The sequence below is a fragment of the Plectropomus leopardus genome, chromosome 2, assembly GCF_026936395.1.
Source record: "Plectropomus leopardus strain MGB_pleo_1.0 chromosome 2, ASM2693639v1, whole genome shotgun sequence".
In the NCBI taxonomy this organism is placed as follows: domain Eukaryota; kingdom Metazoa; phylum Chordata; class Actinopteri; order Perciformes; family Serranidae; genus Plectropomus; species Plectropomus leopardus.
In genome coordinates this window covers 23,220,743-23,237,737 of record NC_142177.1, presented here as the reverse complement: position 1 = coordinate 23,237,737, position 16,995 = coordinate 23,220,743, and the positions used below count along the sequence as shown (strand labels likewise).

Genomic DNA, 16,995 nt, shown 5'->3' with positions numbered 1-16,995 from the left:
GTGGTATTTGACAAGTTGGGATAAGAACATTTAGTCTGAGATTTGATCCTCAGCGGTGAGGACACAAGAAAGGGATTTAAAAAACAATCTTTCCTCTTGCCAGCTGATTGCATCACAGGAATTCTGCATCTCCCACCAAATTGACTGCAAGTCACTGGGCTGAACTGGAGATAGCTACAAATGCATGCAGTGTCTAAAGGCTAAGTTTGAGTGATGTTTTATACAGGAAGTTACCATTCAAAAAGAATATGTTTCCATCAGGAACCATTAAAGTGGACACTTTGTTCTTTTGCTTTCATTATTCTTTCTATTGATCTGTATATTCTCTGTGTGACTAAGTCTGTGTTACGAGAGAGAGAGTTCACCCATGGAGTCAAAACAGAGGCTAACAGTTAATGTTCGGTGATGTGAGTCGAGATGACTCTTAATGTATACATATACTTCCAAATGAAAACCTAGTATGTCCTAAAAGTTTGTCAAAATTGTGAGAAACAAACCTTAAGACATATGTATTTTCAAAATAAAAAAATGGCTTTAAACTGGTTCAATGAACTGAAATAAAAATAACACATGAAACTTTGCGCATGAGAAGATACATTTAAAAGAGCAACACTTAAAGCAGAGTTGCCAGTTTTCCATGTGACAGCATTTCTGTGGGTTAGCTTGCACAGTGGGCTAGTGTCAGTAACTTCAGTCAGCGGAGCAGATACAGCTCGAGCTACAGCCAGGGGAAATCATTGCAAATCCCCCTGCCTTACTTGTCCACAGTCAGGCAGAAAAGTGTTGATATCAGACGGCTCAACCAGCGCTGCTCTGTGATCCGTCATGTCAGGAATCATTTCATGGGTTTCCCTTCCCCCTGAGGACCTGATAGAGGAGTGAGGAGACGAAAGAGGCTTGGAGGCTCACTGAGGGGAGAGGGTTGATTGTGTGTGTGTGTGTGTGTGTTTGTGAGTATCTTTTTGATGTCCTGCGATTCCTTTGCTTGTGTCTGCCTGTCTGACCCGCAGATTGCAGGCCTGCAGGACGCATATCTGAAGTGAGAAGCTTTGGAGTATTTTTAGGGAATAGAGGAAATAAAGAATGAAAGTTTTTGGTCAACACTTGAGGGCTGTGAGCTTTCCAGCTGCAGTCTTTAAGATTCAGATTTTCTTCCAAGACTATTTGTGCATCATGAAAACACTTGTGAATACATATGACATGCAGTTCAAGTCCAATATTTATTTTGGTTTTGGCATTTTATCAAGATAGTCAGAAACACACAGTCAGAAACTAACTCATTCTTGGCACCACTACAGTGTTAAAGGTCAGGGTTACGGTCTTTCTTACTTGTGCACGGCAACAAACAAGCCACCACCGCTGTGCTCAAGGCACTTTCCTTCGCTTTGTGAAACTCATAACGCAGACGGCCTCAACTGAGATCAAGGAGAAACTGCCTCCATCACATTAAAATATCCAGAGTATGTGAACAGTTAAACTTGAATTTGTCAGATAAGTACTCTCATAACATTTAAGGGAGTTCCATTAGAAGCCTGATTGGCATTCTGTGCTTGTGGCAGGATTTTTCTTTTTTGACTCTTTTGGAAGTCAAGAAGAAGAAGAAGAAATATTTGATCAACCGTCTTAAACTGATTTCTGCTCACTAAGATTAATGCAATTTTGATTGTTGCAACAGCACATGCGAGGGATTATTTTTCAGAGCTAAAATCAAGGCGAAGAATGTCTTGAAGGGCAGTATGTATTTCTTTCAGTCAGTGTGTATTGACTAAAAGGTCATCAAAATTGTATCACATCAAAACATTATAAAATGAGCAAATTGCTTCTTAGAAAAGGGTCAAGGGTTTCCAGCTGCATAGATGTGGCACAGATTGAAATTAGGCCTGTCATGATCACTTATTTTGTTGGGCGATATATCGTCCCAGAAATAATTGTGATAAACAATATTATTGTCAGTTTTGACCTTTTTTTAACTGCCACTGGCATATTGATAATATAAAAGCATAATAATGCAAGTGCACTCTTTCAAAGAACAGTAAACTATTTAAAGATGATTTTTTTGTTGTTATTGTTTTTTTTCATTTATGAGATAGTACAGAGATCTGGGATCCAGTGGAAACTTAAAAAGTCTTAAAAGGCATTAAATTTGTTAATCTAAGGCCTTAATTGGTATTAAAATGTCCTGAACAATCTTACAAATGTCTTTAAAAAAGCCAAAACACAAAAATTAGCATTTTAGGATTCCTTTTTTTTCTGATGTTGCATTGTAAAATATATTTTTTCCAAACAATTTACTAAATTCCTCTCACATTAATGGCACACAGATAAGAATTTATTCCTGGTGGGATGCTCAGAGAAGAGGTTTCACAGTCTGCCAGCTGGTTGTCACTGTAGTTTGGACAACATGGGAAAGTGCAAGTTAAATCAGAATTGGCTATTGACTGAAACCGGAACGAGGCTATACAGTACATACCACTCAGCACTTTATGCAAAAGAGTTTCAAAGGCTGCATGATGGGAATCAAGGCAGTGGAATCCCACATGAAGTTAAAAAAAAATAAAATAATAAAAAAAAACAAAAACCCCAAACCCCTCCAGTGCTTCTCTACCCTTGTCTGCACAACACCCCTATCCCCATCTTGATACCAGCACCAAACTGCTGCTGTCCAGTGCATATCACATGGCCATGACAGTGCCTCTTCGGGTCGGTGTCTTACGCCGACATTGCTGACAAAATAACAGTATTTGATGAATTGGGAGTGAGAATGGGCTGTCTTAGATTAGCCATGTTGTTTCACACCTGACGGTGGACTGATGCTTTTAGGCAAATGTGCATGAACACATCCAGCAAATGACTAAATGAGACAGAAAAGGACAGAGAGATAGAGTAAATGAGCTCTGGCAGCTCATGTGAATGAGTTAAGAGCAAGAGGTAAGAAAAGCACTTAAAAATACCTGCTGACTCCACTGCAAACCTTCCTATACACAGAAGGTCTCACCTTATAAGTTCTCCACAATTCTCCGTTCTGACATGAACAGCAACAAAGTACTTTCTATCGGTATCAACAGTGTTTGATGGTCGGAAAGACTGCTCATTAGCATGCTGAGATGCTCAGAGGTGTGAGCCACAACAATGTACGCAAATTTTAAAGCCTTTGGTTTCCTTGTGCTGTTTCAGTTCAACTCATTATTTTGATGCTTCCAATGAAGTCTGATCAAAGTTCTGATTTAACACATCGTCTCTCTCAGCTCAGCATATATGGCCCTTAAGGGAAAATTCAACCAAAGTGCTGGAGAATGTAGCAAAAACATATCAAGGTATCAAAAGTTTCCATCTTTTCCATCTATGTATCTATTTGGAGCTGTTGAGTGTATACAGGGAGGTGCTCCTTTTTCATGAGCGATAAGATTTTGTTCTCTCCCACTCTGAGGATTATATTGTTAAAGAAATATCAAGCACCTCTTTGTAATGCAACAGAGGCAAATGTGACATATTTTGCAAGTGTGTCTCGTATTTAACTTCTAGTTTTCTGTCACTCTGTGGAACGCTTTAACAGCAAAGCAGAGACAAAATGGAAAGAAGAAAATGACAGACTGCGTCAATTTTGAGGTTTGATTTTTTTTCTGAATGAAAAATCTCTTACCTTCAAGGATGACTTCTTTGCCAGTTTTCTTCAGCGCTTGAACAGCCTCATCGTGTGTGGCCTCCCGTAAGTCAAAACCATTGACAGACAATATGGCATCACCAACATAAAGTGCCTCAGTCTGATCAGCAGCCAGCCCCTTAAAAATCTTGGAGATGAGAATTGGCATCTTGTTCTCCTTCCCACCTGCATGACAAAAATGGAAAAAAAATGCTGTTTAATATTGTAATTTTTTCCAGGACCCTGCTGCTTTACATACAGTAATTGCACATCACATATAGTCACATCCATTCACAGTTGCACAGTGCAGCCATAACCCTCAGCTTGTGGCCCATGATCAGCTTTATCAGAGCAGCTGGGAATTAAGTTATTTTCGACTTACACAATCCATGCAAAGTGCAAGTGCTTATACTAAAAGCTCCAATACACTGACAAAATCTAAAATGGCATGTTTGTTAAAGGCTGTGGAGTATGGTGCTGGCAGCAAATGCCGACTTCAGACTAAAAGGTAGAGTTTACAAGTCACAGTGAAGGAAAGATGCCAGGAATAAAAACTGGCAGTGAAACCCAAGACAAAGATAACAACTTAGTTTAATACTAAGATGCAGTGCATCACCAGTATGTTGTCCAGTAACTGCATGTCATACTCCACACCTATATTGAATTCAACCACTGCAATCCATATTTGAGCATTTAATTTGACTTCAGTTAGTCACAAATTCGATGACCTTCAACTGTGACAAAATCAAAACAGACTTGCAACCCCATTTGGACATCACTGACCCCTGACTTAACTTGAAATTAAGCCTTTTGACTTAAAAATACTTGATACATTCCTCCTATCCCCCAAATTAAAAAGTATGATATTCAAAGTGTGCCACAAAGCAATTAATTTCCTGAATCAACTCTTCATTCCTAGCAAGTTAACACTTAATTCCCTCATTTTTTATCAGTCTGACAGCATCCAATCAAGTTATAGGAGGGAATTATAAAGAACCAATGCTAGGTTACTGAAAGCCAGTAAGAAAAATTATAGCAAAGATAATTTCATTACAACTATGCAGTATGCAAAAATGTATAAGAACCATACAGGATACAGACAGAGATGCAACAGCTTCTAACAAACTTGTTTTAGCAAATAAATGCAATTTTTTTAAAGAAATTCAAGATTTTGGTAAATTCAGTATATTGTTACTCTGGTGAAGAGCACATTATGACTTGTTCTGAACTCAAAACTCAAAGTTTTAGACTTGACTTAGGACTTGTCAGTCTTGACTTGGGACTTGACTCAGGGCTTACCGGTCTTGACTTGGGACTTGAATACAAAGACTTGGGACCAACTTGTGCCTTGCAAAACAATAACATGGTAGTACCTCTGGCTAAACTACACAGAGCATATGAGGACACAGACAGCAGCAATAACCCTCCTGTACTAAAGTCCACAATTTCCCATCTCTCTCCCTCTCTCCCCTCCTCTCTCCCTCCCTCCCTCTCTCTCTCTCTCCCTCCCTCCCTCCCTCCCTCTCTTGCTCTCTCTCTCTCTCTCTCTCTCATTAAATGAAGGTCAACTAGTAAGCTGATGGATCTGCCTCTTGCTGTTGGCTCCCACTCTTCATGAGAAATATCGTCATTAATGTCAGCTGGCAGTTGGACTATGGCCTTCAGGCCTAGTGAGAAATTATCTACAAGAGGATTACATTTAATTAATTTTAAAAACATCTTCCACAGGTTTCTTCCTCTGAGTGATTCCTTTGGGATTTAAATCATGTATCTTCCTTTGCAAGCCACTGCCTGGTGCTCTTAATTATAAAAAAACAAAAACACCATGGCTGAGCTGGCCTACACTCCTACTATGCATTCCAGTCACTATGCTGGGATTTACCAGCTACTTGACCGCACCATGACATCTGATTGTTGTTTACTGCATGACTGAGTGTTAGAAGTGAGGTGACAGCCTGTGCTTACTGAGCCTCTGAATCGTGACGTGTTGATAGAAATTTTGAAGTGGAGATGAGGTGAAGGGGACCTTCAGCAATACTGGTGTTGTTATCACCAACATATATCATTAAAACTTTAATCATAATATCTAGAAAAATTGGGAATTTGATTAATATGTTTTAATCTTTAAATACTGAAAATGTGCTTGAATTTGGCACAGGGCATAAAAACAATTTGCAGAATATCCCACATAAAATCCTGTGCATTGCAAAGGAGAAGCTCGTGTGTTGCAAAGAGCACAGTCCACTTACTCTGCATACTGTACCTTATCTTACAAGCACCAAAATTCTGTCTTTGCTTCAGTAATGTAGCATACAGTATGTATGCAGCTGAAGGTAGAAGTGGAGCTCCAACTGTCAGACCAGAACTGAATTAATAAAAAAAGCAATATTGGATGAGTGTTAAATACCCTGGAGACACCTGAGGATGTCAGGAATGAACCTCTGCACTGAATACTGCTAATCAGTGAGGGAAGTCAGATCATCTTATAAATGTTTAGCCATGCCGTACTTTGTAACTCTCTAGAGAGACATGGTTGCGGTTCCTGACTGCTCAACATGGATGATGCTAATTGGATAACCAATTATTGCTGTCTTAGTATGCTTCAACAGTTTCCACTCATGGCTCAAACTGGATGCTACCTAATTCACTGAAAGCCAAAGCTCAAATAATTTAGTTTTAAGCTATTTTTTCAGATCTGATATTTATAGTCACAATACAATATTGTTGCACTTTAGGATATGCTGAGTAATGAGGTTACATATCTTATAATATAATGCAATTTATTACCTTTTTTCAACAACAAATTGTGTTCTCAAGTGAAAACTTTGTGCGCATCTGTTTTATCTGATAAGATTAAGTCCTTTGACACACTTTTGCTATCAATACTTGTCATCTATGTATTGATACAATATTGCCACACAAAAGTTGCAATACTTTTTTTTAGGCTGTTGTCAGTATGTCTTAGGTTGTGGGTAAAAATAATAAAAAAAAAAAACTAACCTAATACAGTTTTTTTCACAAAGGGAGATTGTAGGGTTGTATCTGTAAGGAGAGCCAAACTATTTGGCTCTGTAGGAAGCAGTGGTAGACTGTGTACAATACTCTCGGGGAGTAGCTGCAACTCTACTACTATTGACTTTCTGTGGAATTGTATTGCTGAGAAACTTCTGGTCTGATCAGTGCTCTCCAATACTCTCACACTCACCTGATCCTTCAGTGTCCTGGGCTAATACAATCCCAAAATTCTGATAAGAAGGACAACATGGTTGATGACTCAGCAGCAAGTGAGTCTGGATTCCTTAAACAGTGATGAATGGTACATTTTACATGCTTTTAGAAACAGTTGTGTGTGGGAAAACTTTTGCAGATTTATCCACACAGTTTTACCATGAAGCACCTTTAGGGGAAAAAAACATTTGCAAGAAAGAAGTACATAACTTGTATGCAGGAACATATGCAATGGTTACACTGCTCTTCAAGCTTTTTTGAGCCATGCATCTCCCAGTCTGTCAGCAGAAGACATTGACAAGACCACAAAAGAACATTCAAACCCAATTATTCAAATTAAACATGAGAAAAAAGCAACTGAAGTGAATCTGATTATAAGTACTGACACCGCGTGTTTCTCAACAGTTCAGTCATTAAAAAAAACCTGTAGGCTGCTTATTAGCAAACCCTGATTTAACACAATTAAGATGGAGAAATAATAATGACAAATGTGTGATTCTGAATGTCAAGCTGCTGCCCTGTGAGGCCACTGTACGGCTCACTGCCCTCAACCAAACCTTCCCAGCTGGTTTGAGTATTAAATTTGAATACCCTCTAGTCACAAGTTGCTTCTCTAATCTTCAGGCTACCTTTGTCCCTAATTTAATTTCACTAGCATAGAAAGTATGGTGAATTACACTGCTCTATAATCTTCTTTCAGTGCATGAAGAATCCATAGTACTATATTCATACATAAACGGCAGTTGTCTTGTTTGTACCGCCTACATGAAAGGTTCAAAGATTTAACACTTGACATCCAGCAATTAGTGACTATGGGGTCTATTGTGAAGAGTAGCGACAATTTATTTCAAGTATTTATAGAATTTACAATGAAAAGGTGACAATTGTACCCTGATGTACACTTAACTGAAGATGAAAACTGCAAATTGCATATTACGTTACTGTTGGGCTGTAGATCTGACCACAAAACTAACTAAACTGAAAACTGCTGCAGGGTAGATGTAGGGTCTGACAGACTTCACTGATGATTGCCAGTAAAAGACACAGACAATGACCTTTCAGCTTCATTAAAACTGACACACTAATATCTTATGTACCAAACCCATGCTAATAGAGTGCTCACAACAGCACGTCGTGCTTTCCAAACTGCAGTGCTCTCTCCTTTAACTTGATCAGTGGCGGAAATTTATGTCAAGACCTATTTAAAATAAATGGTTGGAAAAGCCGGCAGAAGTCAGCCCAGTCATTTCAGACAGACTGAGGATGATAGTGACATTGTTGTCAAAAGATTTATGAGAGGATGATATTGTGTCCAAATGACTTGGCATCTGCACTAAAATGATGTACACACAATTGCACATATAAATTGTAGATATCTAGATCGATAAGGAAACCGAATGACTTACAGTAAGTGATGGTTACAGGGCAAGTTTGGCAATTTTTTTTGGAGTGGGGTTGTATGAGGTACTTATGTACAGTCAGTGTATTACATTTAGTAGATGTCAGTCTGTACACTCGAGGTTTGGAGAAAGAGCGGAGTGCCAACACAGAAGCTAAGCAATGAAGCATTGTGGGCAGAGATAGCAGCAAAACATATTTTATCCCTTAAATAAAGTCTCACCAAAAAAATCTTTAGAGTGTATTGAGAATATTTCCATTGTTCGCTGTTTTACCTTTCCATCAGACAGCTCGTTCCAATGGGGCAGCCATTAACGGCTTCAGTCCCTATCTATCCGACTGACATCTCCTGTGGAAATGGATATGTACATAAAAATATGAACTATCCTGCTGCTTTGATAGACTATTAACAAAGTATTTTACCAATATAAAGGAGGCCCTCACAAAAAACTATTCCATCTCCGCAGTAGAAAGATGCAAATACTTATGAAAATGGTGCTACATGACCAAAGAAAACAGAGAAAAAGGACACTTTTGTTTAAGACGTAGAAAACCTACAACTACCACAATGCATCACACCTTACCAGATGCTCCCGCTGGTGGGTACCATAATGTGGACTGGTCCAAGTGAAATAATGGCAGACGGCGATCTCGTATTACAATAAGCAAGTAGTAAGCTAAAGCAATAAGCTAAAATATGTTCCTGAAAACATCTGAGGCGAGAAATAAACAATGCAGAAACAGAGTCTTGGTTTGTATTTGATCAGCGCTGCTTAGTTTTTGATTTTTGTTTATTCTGCCTCCGTTTTCACAGGATGATACCCACTTCCTGCTCACAAACTCTCCATATTACAACTGAACATGGCATTTAAATGTGTTCCCGGAAACGTTTACAGGAAAGAAATAGGCAGTGCAGGAACATAGTTTAATTCATATTCGATCAACGCTGCCTAGTTTTACCATTTGATCGAATTTTGATCAGAGTTTGAGAGATAGGGGCGGGTAACTCTCTCGATCAGCTGTGTACTCTTTGTCCGCGCTATTGGTGGCAAAGGTGACGGAAAATGCAAAAGTACAGCCTATAGTTCAAGCAACAGCCAAAGTTTCATTGATGGGGGGGTTATCTGGGTACTGGTAAGATGGAGATGGAGGAAAGCTTACCACAGTTCATCCACACATCTGCTTTGATACAAACTTGGTTGAAAATCAGCAAAATATCCCTCTAAGTCTGATCTTGGGGCAGCCGCAGGAGGTGAGGACTACCAACAGTGACAAGTGCTGCACACGGCACCCCTTTTCCACATTTATACATCCCCTATATCTCTCTTCCTCTCTACCCCTACTTTCAGGTTTACTTCCAGTGTGAAACACCTCTAACAGATATGACTGCTGAATAAACATTGCTGACATATTGTAGGAAAAATACTGTCAATATGTCTGCCACTCCTACACAACCCCTAATCCTCACATATTCCCTTCCCACCCGTACCTTTTTTTTCCCTCCAACTTTTCATGTCAAACACAGTTCAGCACCCTCCAACTGGCAGCCTGTCACTCAACTGACAGGAGGGTGGCGGAGGCGGAGGTGGGGTGGAGCCACTGGAGCTACTCATGACAGGTAAATGAATGGTACTGGTTTATACAACACTGACATGTACCTAATTAGGTAATTTTGTGCTAACAATGTGCTTGTTGTGATAATGCTCCTTTCAAAGAATTCAGTGTGATCAGCACTTAACTTCAGCAAACTTCAGCCGCTGAGTTGTACACAGTGCTAATGAACACTGGAACAAACAGAAAAACCTTCAAAAAAAGGTGGTTACATATTTCTTATGAACATGCAAAGCCATATTTGGACAGAATAATACATTTGTTGCATAACACTCCACCTGAGACTTGTTACCTGACAAAAATGTTGTTTATGTGCACATCTGAGGTGTTCTGTGACCAAAGAGTTTAAGGCATCAAAACATGGCTTCATTATGTTTGCGCTAAAAATACTAGGACTGATTTTACCTTGAAGTCACACCTAACTGGAATAAAACACACTGGGACACATTAAGCAATGCCTGAAGAGCTATTAACCCTTGGAAACCTGGACTGACGTCAATTTTCTTGTGCTTGGTGCCTTCCACAAGATATTAAATCTTTGAATCTTGTGAATTGGTTTGCTTTGTTTTGAAAACACGGGGGTAAAAGTTGCCAACTTGGCAAGACTTGTAACACAACATTTAATCATTTTTATAATTATGTATTTGAAATTATGTTGTAGAATTATTCTTACTTCTGATCATTTCCTTGGATTTATTACACTTTCCCTTTATTTTGCCAATTTTCAGGTAAATTTCTTCCTTTTAAAAAAAAACATTTCTGGCTAATTTTCAGGTCATTTCGTGTAACTTTTTTTTTCACAAATTTTGTGCTATGTCTTGGGCCATTTCTTCATATGTTGCTCATTGTCTCAGGTTTCAAAGGGTTTAATTTGGAATTTTGTGATACTGTAACTGACTTAAACTGTGGTAAAACTCCTCACACCAAAAGTGTTACACCCAGATCTGCACTCTGCTTCACTCTAACCAGTGGGCCTGTCTACAAATCCAGAGCCTCACTTCCTAACCTCTCCTCTTAAATTTAGACATGTGAGAGTAAAGGTTGACTGCCTCCACGCTTTTCTGTGCGAGCTGGGGTGGGCTCCCTAAAATTAACACTAGTGGAGTACTCCACTCCCAGCCACATAGCTTTCATCTGCGACCAATGACAACTGCCTTCTGTGGGCTGCTCCTCTCAGCTGTTCACAATGTGGCGTCAGCTAGCCCACAACAACTTCACCCTTTTCTTTCATTTGCTTCACCCTTTTTTGACACTGGACTATTTTCTACTCCCTTTTTAATCTGTTTTTCCTTTGTACTAATTTGACCTCTATGGTTTGTACCACGTCCTGTTTAATGCTTTCTCTTTGTGCCTTTGCCTTTCTATCCCTCTGCTAGACCCTTCTTCCTCCCTCTCTTCACAGCTGCCTTTGAACAACCGGCATGACAACAATGTCAAGCCGACAGGGTGCCAGCTATGATTTTGTTTTAATAACATGCTGTCTGATTTTCAAAGCCACCCATTTCCATAAAGATGGACATTACATTTATGTCATTAGGGGCTGGGTTTGTTGTTGTTGGTGGTGGCGGCAGCAGCGGTGTGGGGGTGGGGGGGGTTGCTGAACTGAACATGTCACCCGCAGCTACCATGCTGAACCATCTTTGCTACATGACAATGGCGCAAGTTCACAGTTGTTCATTAAATCGACCCTGCACATCAGCCAATAGCCGAGTGATGACCTGTCAACACATGCAGACTGCAGACCTGTAGGAGGTCAACGTATCCTCAACGGTTCATATATTACGAATTAGCGCCCCACGAATGACGTTAAATCCTTAATGTACAGTTACATACTTAAAGTAAACTTACAGAGGTTCGGTTTAGGTAAGTGAAGTTAATAGACATGGTGAGGATGTACCTTAAAGTGATTTAAAGTTTACTCAAAATTCATGGGGTTTCAAACACATGCCTCCAGGGGTCCTGAGGGAAGTCTGTATTTTTCAGAGCGATCCATCACCTAACCCTGCCTCCTTACAAGACCCCTTGGGAATGTTTCCTTATTTTGTCCCGTAAGCGCTGGTCATAGGATCTCAGCCTTTTAAGAAATATGTGCGATATGTACGAATTTGGTGCATTACTTATTGTAGGAAAATCGTACAAACAGTTAGTGAGAACAGCAGGGCTGTCACGAATACCATTTCCTGGGGCTCCTGAGCCTCAAAGCTTCGGTCAGTTTGCACGTGTGGCTGGGGGGGGGTCAAGGGAGAAACTGAGTGTTGCATGAGGCTGGTGTGCCACCGACTGCTTGACAGCAGTTGTGAAACTTTATAGGCCTGGTTTGTTAAGTTAAAAAAAACTTGGACAGCTACGCAATACAGTAATCTGTTTCCAGTGTTCTATATTAGTCTGTTAGATTTCGTTGTGAGTCTGATATGCTAAGTGTCCTCACTATAGAAGACATTAATATCTGTTTTCTCTGTGCAGCAAAGAGGGCACGTAACCTGACAAATCCCTACGAAGCAGAAGCAGAGCACACCAACTCAAACAATCTAAGATTGAAGATTTTTTTCTTACAAACATTGAAATCACATTTGTTCTCAGCAAAAAAAAAGGAAAGAAAAACCAATATCCGAATCCCTAAATTGACAACCGAATACCAACCCAATTAATGAATATATATTCGAAAAGTCAAATATTAAGGTCCAGCAATAGAGAACAGCCTGAGGAGGTTAAGGTTCAAGCACAATTCACACACTGTGCATATAAGAATACAGGTCTACTATTCACCATAATCTTTGTGATGAATAACAAGAATCCCAACCCAAGATATTATGTGGTACTCACAACTTAAGCAACTTAACCCCTAAGAAGTCTAGTTAAAGTCTGTAAATAAACTGATAACTCAATTGCAATAGTGATATAAGAATACAATAGGCATCTTAAGAAACAGAATAAAAAGCTAACAAAGTTGGGAAAAAATGTCACTCACCTCCAGGACTCCAAACTCTAAACATTGCTCAGACAGCATTATCACTGCACTGTCCTTTTTTGATGTTTTGTATTTACATAGCTTCCTATTGCTGAGCCCTCCTCGTCTTCCTCACACTGAGATCTCCACTGAGATAATAGCCTGTTGCTGCAGGTCAAGGAAACATGACAAGGAAAAGGCTTTTATCAGCCGCTGAACAGTACACACCACAGGTATGTCAGCCTGACTTGTGATATATGGAGAGGTCACGACCTTTTCCCATGAGGAGGTTATAGGAGCAATGCTGATGTAACTATGATGTTGCAGCAGTGGCGTACAGATGCATCTTTGCCCATTCAAAGATGAAGTTGATGAGCAAAAAATACTTTAATCAAACTTAGTAGTTTATATTCTGAGGGAACAATTATGAATTTACTCTTGTTTCTGTGACTCCACTTTCCCTGGTGTAGTACTTAATTGGCACTCACAGCCATACTTTTCAGTGATGCTACTTTTTTACTGCAGGTGTAAGCACCCTTCTGATAAAGCTCAAAATTCAAATTCTGATAAGAAGGAAGTGTTATTATAACACAAATGCACAGAGTTGCTAAGAGTTGGCATGTTTTTGTTTGTCTTGGTTTACAACATGTTAAAAACCTACTGGAAGGTAGTCTCGACTCAGCATGTTATATCCTCCCAAGAATAACTCAAATTAATCTGAAAACAAAAAGGAGCACTTTAACAACAAAATGACTAATTTAGAATTACCTTAGCAGTTACCTTGAATTTGTAAGGCCAAGGCCATTACCTTGACTTTGTACAGAAAACTTTGTTTTTCTTGCGTACCTCCATGGAAAATAGCAAACATGCTGATCTATCAATGGATTGGGGACCATTACTTTATCAGAACATTAATTTAAAAACTCTCACACAACTTGTTCTGTATAATCCAAGTTTTATTTCTCCCATTGTATGCACACTACTTCCCAAACACATGCACTTTTACAAAAAAAAAACCTAACTATTTAAAACTGAACTGAAGATGAAACTTTTCTATGCTCTCTTCAAATCCAGACTACAATACTTAAGTTTTTTAGCAAATATGTTTGGGAAGTAACAAGCATCAATGGTGGATGAAATACTCGAAAGCCACTCTTGAGTAAAAATTCAGATTTCTGATAAGAAAATAACTTTATCAGGAGTTTAAGCCACTCATTAGAAAATTGCATGAGTAATAGTCTCTAGGATGATAGATAAGCAAGCGCTCAGAATTTTGAGAATTATAAAGTTCATTTCTTCATAATATACACCACTTTAAAAATGCAGTGTACATTACACTCGAAAAAAAGGTCTTTTTTTAGAACTTAAAGGATTTAATGAATAAAATCCAGTTTTCCTTCCTTCGCAGTCCTTCATTTGTCCATCTGTCCCCTCCCACCATCTTCCCCTATTTTATAGTAAGTAACTAAAATGCTTAGGGAAAATGTAGTGGAGTAAAAGTATACAATTTATTTTGGAAATGTAGTGGACTAAAAGTGAAAGTACACAGATGTATAAAAACCCAAAATGAATACTGGAATAAAGTATTCTTACTTTGTGAGATTACATCATTGTCGAGCATACAACTGCATAAATGTGAGTTGGATTATACTGCAAGAATTGTGTGAGTTTGCAAACAGGTGCTTTGAAAAAGTTTTGCTGTCATTAAAGGTGGTCCCCAATCAATAAATATATTTTCCATTTTCTGTGGAGGCATGCAAGAAAAACAAAGTCTTCTTCACATATTCAAGGTAAAACACCATGACTAATTGATACATAAATTGTCATTTTGTGGGTGAAGTATTGCTTTAAAGTGATAGTTTAGTTTTTTTTTTAGTGGAGTTGTTTGGGGTACTTATCTACAGTCGGTGTGTTATATACAGTAGATGTCAGTCTGCACACCCCCAGTTTGGAGAGGCGAACTGGAGTCTGACAGTAATGTACTGCTTTGGATGGGGTCAGCTACAAAACATGTTTTAACCACCTATAAAAAGTCCCACCTAAGAAAAACAATATAATTTTGAATGTATGCTGTACTGAGAGCATTCTTGCCACTTTAGCTTTTCTTCAGGCAGTCTGTTTTGATGGGGAAGTCATCACTGTTTTTCTCAATTGAGTCTGGCTTTAAAGGGAGCAATATAACAGCTTCATTCTTCCTGTTGGAAAGCATGTCATCAGTCTGACATTAAGGTTAAAACAATACTCTCAAAATATTGTACATTTAAACTGATAGTGTCTTATGTTTTGGATTTTTTTAGGTGGCTAAAATACATTTTGTTGCTGACCCCATCCACAGCAGTACATTGCTTAGCTTTAATGTCAGACTTCAGCCTGCTTCTCCGAACTAGGGGCATGTACACTGACACACTGACTATGATTACATACCCCATACAACCCACTTTAAAAAAACCTCACTTATCACTCCAACATGTTATCATATGGCTTCAGTGAGTATAATCTACACATTACTCAAATTAATTAAGAGCCGAGGTTGGCAATAAATTAAATACATTATTCTTAGCTAGGAATTTTCCAAAATAAAAAAGAAACCCTTGTTAAAGTGGGGTTTTTTAGAAAAGAATTATACTTATTTTGATTAATTACTGATTGATTAGATTTGATCTATTTCAAAAATGTACAAAAGGAAACAGAGAAATTATTATACAAAGCAGACAGACAAAAAGTGATAGCCTATTTAGGCTACAGACAATGACAAAAATAAAGCAAAAATAAATGGTCAAACACATAAAGACTTTGTTTTCATATTAAAAAAAAGGAATGAGAAGAAGAACAAACTTTTTTAATCCCACTCGTTCTTCATAATTAATTGATTTTTTTTCAATTAACCAGCTTCTTCATTAATTTTAACCTTTACTCTAATGAATTAAACATATACATACACCCACATACATAACGCTCCTTTCTCAACTAAACCAGGTTATTTTGCGTTAAACCAGTTGTTAGGATTGTGTGTGTGAACCTACACTGTCAAATAGTTAGCCTGAGGTTACAGGACAGAAGCTAATTGCTATCTCCGGTGACTCTGGTTCACTGAAATGGTTCCCCGTTGAGTTGAGGGCACAGCGTGAGATAATCACAGCTGTCATTTTTTTTTCTCTGTGCAAACTACAGCCTAACATTTAGGAAGTGTGAGTTAAAGTACGGACAAGAATTTGTCTCATCAAACCGTTACGGCGGACGGGGAAAACGTCGCACATATGCGGGGTTTAACGGTCAGTTTGAAGTTAGCTGAAGTTAACTGACAAGTCGACGGTTGCGTTTTCGCCGTCGCTGCACTCAAACTCCTCGCCAAAACTTGTGCTAACTGACACCGACTCACAGTTTGTAAAGTTCGCCGTTTTATTTTATTTTTTTCAAAGTGTCTTACCTTTGATACTGATACCGAGTCCTCCAACATCTTGCTTGGTAACTCGCACGGTGCGCTTCACGTTGGTGATGGTTTCCGGGACCGGGGACGAGCTTAGATTCGGGGGGTCTCCGTTGATAGCCCCGGCGGGACTCGCGCTGGGCTTCGCGGGCTCCTCTGCACCCTCCCCGGGGTTTACCGTGAGCGTGTCCTCGGTAAGAGTGGCCAACACCCGGATCCAGCGGTCCACGGTCACTCGAAGTTCCAGCAGTCCCGTTTTCTGCGCCTTCATCGCGGCAGCCATGTTCAACGCATTCCTGGAATAACTCTAGACGGGCTGGCAGTCCTGTAAAGAGATAGGGGGGGTGGAGGGATGGGGTAGGGGGCACACAGAGAGAGTATTCCTCCCCCTGTCTCTCTCTCTATATATCTCTCCCCCGACCTTGTCCCCCTCGGAGGAGTTTTATCCAGTAGTAAGAAGTAAAGTTAATTGAGGGTGATACGATTAGCAACGGTGTTGACACACACACTCGAAGTTCAAAGAGCTTCTTGTTGAGTCCCCCCATTAATGATCTGTGTGCGGTTGAGTCACACATAATTAAGTTTTGATTCGTCTTATTATTTATTTATTTCATGTGCATTGAACCACCAGGGCTCAGATCACAGATCTAATTTGCAATGTGCCCAACAGACACAAAATCACTGCACTAATATATACAGGCGTTCTGTCATGAAGAAAATGAAATCAGTGGTGCTTCCAGGGCC

The 16,995-nt window shown here is 39.3% G+C and overlaps 1 protein-coding gene across 1 annotated transcript in view; it reads right to left on the bottom strand.

Annotated features, from left to right (window-relative positions):
* Nucleotides 1–16,602, bottom strand: part of snta1 (syntrophin, alpha 1) — a 41,927-nt gene extending 25,325 nt beyond the window's left edge. Inside the window, exons 1-2 of the mRNA XM_042510969.2 lie at nucleotides 16,252–16,602; nucleotides 3,641–3,826 (exon numbers count right to left, since the gene is read on the bottom strand). Coding sequence (XP_042366903.1) covers nucleotides 3,641–3,826; nucleotides 16,252–16,534 — 469 coding nt within the window. The 5' untranslated portion in view covers nucleotides 16,535–16,602. The remainder of the gene's footprint in view (nucleotides 1–3,640; nucleotides 3,827–16,251) is intronic.
* Nucleotides 16,603–16,995: the final 393 nt, after the last annotated feature.